Source organism: Pelophylax lessonae, assembly GCF_965119305.1.
Source record: "Pelophylax lessonae genome assembly, chromosome: 5".
Lineage (NCBI taxonomy): Eukaryota > Metazoa > Chordata > Amphibia > Anura > Ranidae > Pelophylax > Pelophylax lessonae.
Window position 1 is genome coordinate 275546575 of NC_138772.1, and position 12774 is coordinate 275559348.

Consider the following 12774-nt stretch of genomic DNA (forward strand, 5'->3'; position numbering starts at 1 on the left):
TTCACTCTGTATATGTAAGGGTTTACAACCACTTAAGGACAAAAACATTTACAGGTACAAGAACTGCATTATTAGGAAATACAGAAAGTACTCAGAATCCAGAGTTCAAATGTGTTTTTTTTTTTTTTTTTTTATTAAGTTACATATTTTAGTAAGACACAAGCAATTTTTTTTTTTTTTTATAACCCCTATGGTCAGAATTGTAACAATAAAATAAAAAAAGAAATTTAGATGGAAACATGGACACCATTTGTTTTTAAAATTCTGCAATACACATCTGAATGCAGCAAGTTGTAGCTTTGTCCTCTTGTTGTACCAGGCATGTAAGCCACACATGCACAGGATTCATCTTCCTTGGGCTTAGTGGGCCCAGACACTGTACTTCTGAATCTCAATCCACAATTATTTCTTTATTTGAAGACGTTTCCAATCAACCCCAGTATTAGCAGGGGTTTAGAAACCTTCTTATATATGTAGTGGCACCAATGTCATGAATGGGCCAATGGTGCCACCTATGCAACATATTGATCTCACACTAATGCTATGGCATCTTCTCTGCATTATCTGTACCAGACGGATCACACAACTGAAAATGTTTGGTGTTTGGGTTTCATCCAGTTTTTTACCCAAATAGAGGGCTGCCATATCTGCTGATTGATCAATCCATAGTGATGACAAAATTGTAGTGCTATGCAGGGTTGCAGAGTAAACATTTCTTTCCAGTAAATCACAGGGGTACATTAAATATTTCTTTCCATGAAAGACAAGATGCAGTAATTTGAGCCAGGTTAAGATATGAAATCCCAGTTTTTGATCTTTGTTCCGTTACACAAAATACCATTGTTAGATAGATGTAGAAGGGAAATAAAGAAGAAGATGAAAAGATGCAGTATGTTGATTTCAGCAGTTTGTACCAAGGTTTATTTTTATGTAGCAGGAATCTGTGGTAGTCCAAATTCATCCACCAGCACACCATCCTGTAAAACAGAAAAGAATTAGAATGAGACAGGTTGACAATTTCTACTGCCACTTTGCATAGTGGAGTGCTAGCTACAGTATATATAAACCCAACTACAGATAAAAATTATAATTATGGATAGAAAGGAGTTGGAACAATTTTGGTTTGTTTTGCCATTATGAAGACTTGCTTATGATTAATGAGTAAAAGAGAAGTTCAGTTGTTGACAAAAAAATAAAATAAATGCACAGGTAAACAAAATGTGCATTTATTATCTTTTGTTTCGGGAGCCTGTAAAGCATTGCACCAGCAAACTGCAGATCGCTGATGCCATGCATGTCTCCTACAGAGCGGTCAGGGAATCAGCTTGCTCATACCACGCAGAGCGCAGTGGAAGTTCATTGAATACTACAAGCCGACAGCCGCAAAGGCTGCGGACCTTGTCGTTTTCCATTTACAGAGGACTGTAGATGAGTGATGCGGCCAGGTGGGCAGAGCCCTGCACAGCTGCGTCTTTAATTGTGGCAGCAGACTGGGGGGTTGCATTCATAACATGTTACACCCTGAATGTAGCAATAAACCCAGGGTTATAACCTTTTTCCGTGCCAAAAAAGAAAGTGTAGGAGAAATCTCCCTAGAGGGGGTGAAGGCTGCAAATAAAAAAAAAAAAAAAAACAACAACAGGCAGAGATTCTAATCCTTTCCCGCTTTATCCAAAACTAAAACAAAAAAAAAAAAAAAAGGTATGGCTAAAGTAATGAAGTCTGTTACCTTGTTTTTGGAATCACTGGGAACTCCCTCTGGTATAGCTGGGGCGGAGGCTGCTTCATCCAAATAGGACGAGTCTTCATCGGCCAGCAGTTCATCTCCCAGTGCATCAAGCTCTGTGATCAGATACAAAATGGAAAATAAAGAATACAAAATTGACATATGTCCAAAGCACTTGTTTCCCTAAATAGGCAGAGATTTTGACGAACCAAATATAACATTTTCACACACACAAGACCACATCACAATTTAAAATGCTGCCAATACCAAAACCCTAAATTTAAGAAAAAAAAAAAAAACGTGTTTCAAAGCCTCCACGACATCAAGTCAATTAAACTGCCGGGATATTGATCTGGTCAGTTAAGTAGCAGAGAGGGTTGTTAACCAGATTCAGCTGCTTTGGTGTTAATGAAATTAGCAGGTGTACTAGATGGGCAACAACGAAACAACCTCCAAAAACAGGAACGGTTTTACAGGTGGAGGCCACAATTTTTTTCCCTACTCATCTTTTCTTACTGTTATTACTAGTTTTGCATTTGACTAGGGTCAGTGTCACTACTGGTAGCATGAGACAATACCTCGATCCTATAGAGTTTGCACAGGCAGTCCAAATCATCCAGGATGGCACATCAATAAGTGAAATTGCCAGAAAATTTGCTGTGTCTCCCAGCACAGTCTCAAAAGCATGGGGGAGATTCTAGGAGACAGGCAGTTACTGTAGGAGAGCTGGACAGGGTCGTAGAAGGTCCTTAACCCATCAGCAGGACCTGTATCTGCTCCTTTGTGCAAGGAGGAACAGAATGAGCACTGCTAGAGCCCTACAAAATTACTTCCAGCAGGCCATTGATGTGAATGTCTCCGACCAAACAATCAGAAACAGACTTCAGGAGGGTGGCCTGAGGGCCCGACGTCATCTAGTGGGCCCTGTACTTACTGCCTGGCACCGTGAAGCTTGATTGGCTTTGTCATTGAACACCAGAATCGGCAGGTCCACTACCGGCACTCTGTGCTTTTCACAGATGAGAGCAGTTTTACCTTGAGCACATGTGACAGACAAGAAAGGGTCTGGAGAGGCCGTGGAGAATGTTATGCTGCCTGTAACATCGTTGAGCATGACCGGTGGGTCAGTGATGGTCTGGAGAGGCATTTACATGGAAGGACACACAGACCCCTACAGGCTAGACAATGGCACCCTGACTGCCAATTGGTATCGGGATGCAATCCTTGGACCCAATGTGCATTCGATGTGCTATCCAAGAGCTGATCCATGCAGAAGGTAAAACCTCCTGCTAGAATCAATATACCTTTTTTAACTGCATCAGCTTCTCCAGTATTTTTTTCAAATATCCTTTCGGATTTTTATTTGGGCAATATACATTTGCCAATGTACAGTCCATTCCCTATAGTGGTCCCTTCGGGAAAACGTATTGTCCTTCTGGATCAACCAAACTTTCCTCCAAAGATAACCTTACGTCCTTCACCATGGCCAATTACTACCCCCTTTGCTTTCTTAGTTGAGTATCCATAATACCAAACTGGGTAGTATTTTGAATATAGTTTCACATTTGTGTCCTGTGCAATATGTGTCTCCTGTAGGAATATTATGCTGGCAGTTTTGTCTGAGTTCTTCTAATACATTTTGTCTCTTAGTTGGCGTATTTAATCCCCTTACATCAGGTCAAGAAATTTAGGGTATCCATGTAGTTTCTCCCTCTTCTCTCCCCCCCCCTGAATTTTACTTCTCTCTCCCGCTTTTAGTCTAAACCAAATGCAGGTACAGGGGCATTGTCTAAATGTCACCTGTGGAAACTTGAATCGGAGAACAGAAGGTGAACTGACACCTACACACAATTTTACGTAGTTAACAGACCGTTTTCTCTTCCTTAATTCCCTCCCCTGCCCCATAACCTCCCAAATGCCCTCTCCACCACCCCCCCTCCATGCCATTACACTTGGCATGATGTATATTTGACCATCTCAACTCCAGCTCTCCTGGCTCTGGCAGCTTCCGCTTAACTCACCCTGCACTTCGTGAACAAATCCCTTCTCGGGACTCGTGCTCCGTCATGTGCCAAACAGCCTAGCCTTGAATTGCTCGGATGAACTAGCTGGCTCACCTATAGACAGGTCGGCTCTGCGCCTCGCCGCTCTTGCTGTCCCAGCCAATCACATGGGGTTACCCCAGTCCTTCTTCAGCCGAGGGAAAAAGGGCCACGCTGGGCTAGGTGGGTGGGCGGATGGCCAAGGGATTCAGATACGCTATTACATGTCAGGATGTTGTTCCGGCTCTCCCAACGTGCACTCTACACGAGTGCCATGTAGGCTCCTCCCCCTGAGGCCAGCCCTGGGTCTTCTTTCTGGGGCTCCCTATTGAGATCTAATGTGTTTTCAAAGTGTTCCTTTAATTTTTTTCAGCAGTGTATGAAGACAGAACATCTAAAAGCTTTTCTGGGCACTGTTGTGCAGCATCAGAAAGTAGGGTCCTAAGGAATCTACATTCAGTAATGTTTTGTGATTTAGCTCTGACATTTATCCAAAAATTTTCTAGCCACTGAAGTGCAGTACGGCCCCATTTTTTCTTGTGGCATCTAAAGCATTAATTGGATATTTCAAAAAAGGTGTTATGTATAGTAGCAAGCATGCTTTACCATTTTGAGACACGTTTATATCCTGTCTTGTGAATCCTATTGTAGATAGGGGGTTTGTGTGCCAGGTACAAATTTTTTTTTTTTTTTTTTGGGGGGTTTTGTTGTGAGGGAAACAATATGTTCTTTTTCATCACTAACTGGAAACCGTAGTTTAGTGATCCTGAAGAGGGGTGGTTAATGCTTTGTAATGCTTACGTTGAACTCCGAAGGAATGAAGCGGTGTCTGTGCAACTGCAGGAGTGGTAAGGACGACAGAAAATGAGTGAGCTACATAGCTCCCCATGAACCTATTAAGACAACAATGAGCAAGTGTTTGGCCCTGTAACATGTGAAGTTCTTGAGACACTGAAGTGGGGGCCCTTCATCTGAGGGAGGAACAGAGTGATGCCAAAATAGAGTAAAGTGGTGATGGAGAGGCAATACTGCTTGTAGGGGAAACATTTTTTGACATATTCGCCAAGTGGGGCCTATGGTCAGGTGGGTCTAGTAATGGCCAACGAAAGTCCTGCAGATACCCAGCTTTTGTGGGGTTCAATTTATTTATCAGATGTCTTCAGGCCAGTCACATGGAGTTTTCCCTTTTTTTTTCTTCTCCCAGAGGTGGGCAGTTCTGGGATGAGAAAGCTGACCTGAAGAATGTAAAAACTGCAGCAGGTCTTAGCAACAAGAACTAAGTATAAAGCTTCAGGCAGGGAGCGACTTCAGCTCAGGGAGGTGGGGGCAAAAGGGAAAAACTTTGGAAGTTTCCTTACCCTTTAAAATTTAAAGCAGAACTAAACCACTTAGAAAAGGTATAGGTTCCCAGGAGCTTTTGCCACATTCTGCTAGTACGCTCAGGGCATTGCCACCTCATGGCAGATTAGGCTCTTCTTTAGCAATGCAAAAAACTGGATTTTTGTAAGATCTTACCGTAAAAATCAGTTTCTCTGAAGTCCATTGACAGATGCAGCTTTCATACTTCTTACCCATTGGGTTATCCTGCCCGCTGCAGGAGTAGTTCAAGGCAGGAGAAAAGTAATTCTCCACGCCCACGGGACTGTCCCCACAGGCATAACCCCACACCCTCTACTCCAGCAAACCAGTTTAGTTGTAAGCAGTAAAGAAGATACAAAAACCCTCCCCATAACAGTGGGGCGGATGCTGCATCTGTCAATGGACTTCAGAGAAACAAATTTTACGACAAGTCCAGTTTTCTCTATCGTCCATTGACCGACGCAGCTTCCATACTTCTTATCCATTGGGACGTCCCAAAGCAGTGTAGGCATGAGGGGTGGGAAGAACCCAACCAGATAGTAACGTAAACTCCAAAGGCTAAACTTAGCCCACTGGGTAACATGAAGCTCAACCAAGGACAACAGGAGCTCACCCAGGAGAAAAAAAGCCTAAAGAGAAAGAAACTATTCTCTTATGAAACAGCAGCCTGCAAAACCTTGCGGCCAAAAAGGAAGTATCCGAAGAGGCCAACAAATCAACCTTGTAGAATTTCGTAAAGGTGTGCACAGACAACCAAGTCGCTGCTTTACAAATTTGCACTACTGAGGCCTGATGGCGAAAAGCCCAAGAGGCACTCCGCGCTCTAGTAGAATGAGCCTTCACAGGGAAAGGAGGAACCTAACCCTTTGGTGAATAAGCCTGAACAACCGTCTGTCTGATCCATATGGACATGGTCACAGCAGACGCAGCCAAACCTTTTTGAGGTCCTTCAGTAAGCACAAAGCGTTTGATTTTCTAAAAGACTCAGTTACCGTCAGATAAACCATTATGGCCCGAACCACATCCAGAGAATGCAAGAAAATTTCCTTGGGAGGCTTGGGACATAAGGAAGGCAACAAAATGTCTTCATTGAGATGAAAATCCGACACCACCTTGGGGAGGAAAAACGGATTAGGTCGGAGAACCACTATCTCTGTGGACCAACAAATAAGGCGAACGACAGGACAGCGCCGCCAACTCAGACACTCTGAGAGCAGAAGTAATGGCCACCAGAAAGGCAACCTTCTGTGACAAAGAAAGCAGAGAAATCTCCCACGAAGGCAACGGTGATCTCCTTGGAGGAGCCAGATGACGCACTCCCTAAATAAAGGTGCGAATCAAGCTATTAGTAGCCAACAGACGTTGGAATTAAATAGCAAAGCCCGACACTTGGCCCTTGATGGTGCCCAAAGCCAAATGCTGCTCAACCCCTTTTTGTAAAAAGGCCAAAACCCTAGCTATGGAAAACAAGCCAGGGTGCAGCTGCAGCGATTCACACCATGAAAATGTAAGATTTCCACGTACAATAATTGATCTTCCTGGACGTCGATTTCCTGGCCTTCAAAAGTGTGGGAATCACCGAATCAGAAAGGCCTCTATCCCTCAACACCTTGCTTTCAACAGCCAAGCTGTTAAAGCCAGCGACCGTAAAGCAGGATGGAAGATCGGTCCCTGAGACAGCAGATCCTCTCGCAGAGGAAGTCTCCATGGAGAATCCACGGCCATCCTTACCAGGTCGGCGTACCAAGACCGCCGAGGCCAGTCTGGTGCTACCAGAACAACCGGAATTCCTTCCACCGCCATCCTGCGAAGAAACCTCGGCAGGAGTACGAGTGGAGGGAATGCATAAATCAGCCGATACTGGCTCCAAGGAGTCACCAAAGCATCTGTGGCATCGGCCAGAGGATCCCGAGACCTGGCCACAAACCGCTGGACTTTTCTGTTGAGGCTACATGCAAAGAGATACACCTATAGAGTCCCCCACCAGACACACAGGAGATGAATGATGAAGGGACAATTCCCCTTGATCCAGCACCTGAAGACTCAGGTAATACGCTTGCCAATTCTCCACACCCGGAATGTGGACTGCGGAAAGAGTCGGGAAACATTAGCTTGACTCGGAACAGGCAGAGTTTGATCGGTCTGAGCTCCAGAATATTGATCGGCAAGGAAGACTCTTGTCCAAGTCCCCAGGGCACATAGCTTCCCCAGCACTCCGCTCCAGCCCAGCAGGCTGGCGTCCATGGTGACCACCGTCCAGAACAGCGGCAGGAAGGACTTGCCCTGACACAAAGCCGGCGACTGGATCCACCAGGAGAGAGCTGGTCTCTAGCGATGCCTCAAAGTAAATTTTCTGGTCCAACGGCCGAGGGTTCCTGTTCCATTTTGCAAGAATCTCTTTTTGCAGAGGCCTCGAGTTAGACTGAGCAAATGTGACTGCCTCGAAGGTCGATGCCATCAGACCCAGGGTCCTCATGCAAGTCCGCAAGGGAAGACCGATCGGTTTCCATCAGCAACCTGATCGCCTTAAGCAACTTCTGAAGATTTTCCAATAGAAGAAAGACCCTCACTAGAGCAGAGCCGAGAGTCAGCCCCAGATAAGTGACCCGTACGGATGGTGTCAGGGCAGATTTTTTTAAATCGTCCACCCGAATTCCTGAAGGGTCTGAACTGTAATTGAGATGTTGCCCAACAGATCCAAATGACAGTCTGCTTGCAACAGATCGTCCAGATATCCCAAAATCGCAATACTTCTCTGACGTAACAAGACCAGCACTGGGGCCAGGACGTTGGTGAAAACTCTGGGAGCTGAGGCGAGACCAAAGGGTAATGCCACAAATTGAAAGAGCTCCTCTGCCACCGCAAAGCGGAGGAATCACTAATGTCCCTCGAAGGTGGGGATGTGCAAATAGGCATTTTTGATATCGATGGAGGCCAGAAAAACCCCCTGATTCAAGGACGCCACCACTGACTGAATGGACTCCTTTCAAAACTTCTGCACCCACACAAAGCTGTTCAGAACTTTGAGATCCATGATTGGACGTACCTTGCCTTCCTTTCTGGGCACCGTGAACAGGTTTGAATAGAATATTATATTTAGCAGGCTCCTGCGCTAATGAGCTGATCCTGCATCAGAAAAAAAATGTTTAAATGATTGTGCTGCTGCTTAATAACAGACAATATACCAAAAAAGTGAAAGATAAAAATAATCCCACCTAGCAGCGCACAACCCAGAAAAGCGCACACAATATATGTGAAAAAAATAAACAATTGAATCAATATGTGTGCAAATAATTACTGAAAATCCAATCCCAAAATTAATGAACAAGAAATCAAGTAAAAAAAAAAAATCAGTGAAAAAATTCTAGTGAAACACACATGAATAAATCAATGTATAACAAAGTCCAATAGTAGGAAAACTAAAAGTCCAATAGAAGGAGAATAATGATATGTGATGATCCAGTGAGATTCCAGTGTAAGCTGAACAGAAACACACAAAGTGTCTGCCACCCCCTCAGCTAGAACACTCACCCCCACTTTTTGCCCTCCACTCTCCTGGATAGGGCTGATCACGCTTTGGAATATGCACCACTGCACAGGATATAGGAAATAATGGATCCTTGGTAATTCTCAAGATGCCACTCCACATATACCATAAAAGAAAAAGAGGAGAGCCAACTAGTGCAATAACGTATGAACTAGTTTATTCCATTAAAAATCCACTAATATGCACGTACTTGGGATATAAATATGCAAAGCACATCATAAATCAAGAGTGGGGATCAGGGTGCTCACTTGCTCCTGACACATGATGTACCAGCGTTCGGGTCCAGGACTCTCCGGTGAGACACCGCCGCTCACCCAATCAATCACCAGGCACGTCGTATGGCCACGTCCCTGACGTTTCGTCACTTACTGAATTTTTCGAAGAGAGTTTGACTAGAAACCTTGAAAGCGTTCCTGCGGAGGAACCGGCGCAATCACTCCTTGAGCAATGAGATTCTGCACAGCCTTTCGGAGAGCTTTCAAACGATCCAGAGACAGGTGACGATTTGACTGAAAAAACCTGTCCACCGGCCGTGACCGAAATTCTATCGTCCCGATACCCAGAAAGAATCAGTTTGTGAACTCATTTGTCTTGAATGAAGGAAGTCCAGGGTTCCTGAAATAAGCGCAGACGTCTCCCACTTCAGAAGTGGGTGAGGGCACCCCTTAATGCCGAAGAGGACTTGTCTGCAGAACCGGGCTGACTGGTCTTGGGCCTGCCCCAGTGCTTTTTAGTCCCTCCAGAAGCTCTGAAAGGCTTACCTTTTTCTTGCGCCCCCCCCGGAGGCATTAAAAAACCATCTATGAGCGGTAAAGGAAGGCCCCCCCGCTTAGTACGGGGTGCTTTACCTTTGGAGGATTGAGGAAGAAGAGTACTGTTCCCACCAGTCAGACCCTTGATCAACTCAACCAGCGAGTCGCCAAATAATTGCTCTCCCAGAAAAGGAAGATCTGTCGGGGCTTTCTTGGAAGCCTGATCAGCCGACCAGCTCTTCAGCCAAACAATGCGTCTTAATGCAATCCCCACAGCCGACACTCTGGCCACCAGGGGAGCCGCATCCAAGGACGAATCACACAGGAACACCAGGGCCTGGGCCTTCTGGTCCATAAGTTCTATCCGTTCCGGGGGAACTATGTCAGGATCCAAGTTCCCCTTCAGAGCCTTCACCCATTCCGTAACCGTCTGTGACACTAAAAACAGACACAAAAAACGGTTTTAGAATAGAACACAACACGAAGATGGCAGGAAAGGGTTTCCACCCGCTTGTCCACCGGATGAATAAAAACCGGGAATCTTCCACAGGCACTATAGTAGATTTGTTCAACCTGGGAAAAGGATGATCCCCCTTGGGCAGTACCGACCAATGGTTGAAAACTGCCTCAGCAAAGGGATAACGGTGTTTAAAGCGCTTAGGCACTACTAGCACGTGCTTGATGTCCCGCCATTGGTCATTAACAAAATCATAAAAATTCTCAGGACAAGGAAAAACCTTGCTTGATTTTTGGGTCTTGCGGAAGCCAAAAGACACCCGTGTCCCCGCCAGCGTGGGCTCATATGCAATTTTTTAAGTTTCCCTTACTGAAACATTCAGGGCTTCCACCAAAGCGCGTTCCCGCACTGCAGCCATCGCCAGGCTTTCCAGGACTGCTGAAATTGTGGCCAGCGACTGCGATTTGGACCGTCCGGGTGCACTAAGTGGGTCTGAGGGTGAATTTACTGCCTGGGACTCCATATTCAATGCAACTGAAAAAAGCAGTACCGTCACTTTAAAAACGCTGATCGCTGTTTCCACCACCGATTGCCGCGGTCTGTGGAGTCCCCCTTAGATATACACCGACAGCAGAGTGTGCAGCGATATGCCCACAAAGACCCCAGTGCTGTACCACCTTCAGAGGAAACCTGAATCAGACTGTGCAGCAGGAAGAGGGAGTCACAGGAAATGACATCAGCCTGGTATGTGAAAGGTCACACTGCCTGTGTAGCTCCATAGGGTTACACAAAAATGGCTGCCAATGCAATTCAATAGGAAGCACAGGGCAAATGCCTTCCCTATACAAGTCAATGGGAAAATATTTTACATTGCCCACACTAAAGATGACGTTGCCCACGGCATGTCATGCGGTCAGGGACCCCCAATATGAAGGCCTCAAGGATCTACCACCAGACCCAGCAGGAAAAACCATTGCCACCCCCCTAGGACGCCAGGCGCCCCAGCCACAGCACCCCCCAGGGGGTGGGAAAGGGGGACTGGGCACCAGGCAGGATAACCGGACAGGCCATAGGGATCTTTTAGGAAGTACAGGTCCTATTATCCCCAGGAGAGGGCCCATATCCCCCCGAGAAGCAAGGGGGGGCTACATTTACTCACCATACCATGAACCGGATGGGCTCTGTTCCGGGCAGAACCATCTCCCACCCAGAGTGGGGGTGCTGCCAGCCGAGGGGTACGCTGCAACTCACGGCGTTACAGGTCGTTGCGTCCCAGCGAGACATCCACTCGCAGGCTTGTCCCCATCCGGAAAGAGGCTCCGTCGTGGCGAGGCCTAGTGCGGGACTATAACCTGCTCATGCTCGTAGGCCAGGCTGGGGAGACCTTAAGGCAGGGCTCGACAAACCCTGGGCGCCAGGTCGCATTGGCGACTAGAATTAGTGACCTGGCGTTGGGGTGCACTGCAGGTGGTGTCTTGTCCCTTTGCGCCCCCTGCGAGTGCGTGGACTACCGCGCCGTCTGATAATTGAGGCCGTGGCTTTTCAGCCTTCTTCAGTGAGACACTTCCAACGGGGAACTGGTGCCCTCTTGTGGTGGCCGGGAGTATGACAAGCAGTCACTAACAGTGCTGTTTTCCCTTGCCTGTTCTCAATGCCCGCCCATCTCCTTCCTAAGAGGAGAAGAGAAAAGTTTTTGCAGGCTTCATCTGGCGCCCTTTGCTTAAAAGGTAAGTGGAAAAGGAGTGTGGTTATTTTATTTATTTTTTTACATTATTTAAAAAAAGAAATTAATTATTTTTCCCTGCCCTGCTAGGCCACAGCCACAGGCCCATTTCACACGGGCTGTCTGATCAGGTCCGCCTGTCAGTTTTTCAGACAGACCTGATGATACCCTTCAGTCTCCTCTATGGAGTGGCAACCCACCGCCATCCGATCCTGTTCGCTAAAAACAGACGGATGGTGGTTCTATTTTCCATCTGTCTGGTGAATCGGATAGGATGGCATCGGATGGAAATGAACAGACGGTCTGTTTCCATCCGATTGCCCCATAGAGGAGAATAGGCTGCATAGAGTGGACAGGACCAGCCTGCTCTGCGGGGATCAGCAGAGACAACCCCGCTGAGAAAGTGGATTCTGCTGAGCGGACGTGGCCGTGTTAAAGGGGTCTAAGATGGTCATTGGATCTCATATCGCCCCCACCTTGCTGCACTGTCCTTCCTTAGTGAGCCGCTGCCCATCGAATGCAAAAGTAGAAGGCATATTCATGGCCACAAAGCCAAATGAACAAAAAATGACATTGGATTAAACACCTGGTGTGTCACATCAGAATATATTTATTATCTACACAAGTTAAATGCCTATGAGGTTTGGTTCTAGTCGTCTTTATGTGTAAATTTAAGATCGGTAATTTTTGTCATTTAAAATAAAGCTTTGTTGTTTGTAAAAAAAAAAAAAAACTGGCTCCTAACTTTTTTAGCTGGCTCCTAGATTCCAAGCAAATTTATCAAGCCCTGCCTTAAGGATCTAGATTATCCAAAAAGAAGAAGAAAACCCCAGCCGGCATCACTTGTAGATCACCAGGAGGATCCCCTTGAACACTAACTAGCAAAGACCGAAGTCCCAACAGGAAACCTAGGTCCTACTCCTTTTCTAGGCAGAAACAAACTGGTTTGCTGGAGCAGAGGGTGTGGGGTTATACCTGTGGGGACAGCCCCGTGGGCATGGAGAATTACTTCGTTCCTGCCTAGAACTACTCCTGCAGGGGGCAGTATGACCCAATGGATAAGAAGTATGGAAGCTGCGTCTGTCAATGGACGATAAAAAGTCATGTTACCCCTCGATGTGCTGTTACCAGCACATTTATTTCACCCTGGCACAAAATGTATCCTAAG

The 12774-nt window shown here is 46.2% G+C and overlaps 1 protein-coding gene across 1 annotated transcript in view; it reads right to left on the bottom strand.

Moving 5' to 3' along the window:
- Window positions 1–307: 307 nt before the first annotated feature.
- CHMP5 (charged multivesicular body protein 5) overlaps window positions 308–12774 on the bottom strand; it is a 58150-nt gene continuing 45683 nt past the window's right edge. The window contains exons 7-8 of the mRNA XM_082259501.1: window positions 1730–1842; window positions 308–977 (exon numbers count right to left, since the gene is read on the bottom strand). Of these exons, the coding sequence (XP_082115627.1) occupies window positions 927–977; window positions 1730–1842 (164 nt within the window). The 3' untranslated portion in view covers window positions 308–926. The remainder of the gene's footprint in view (window positions 978–1729; window positions 1843–12774) is intronic.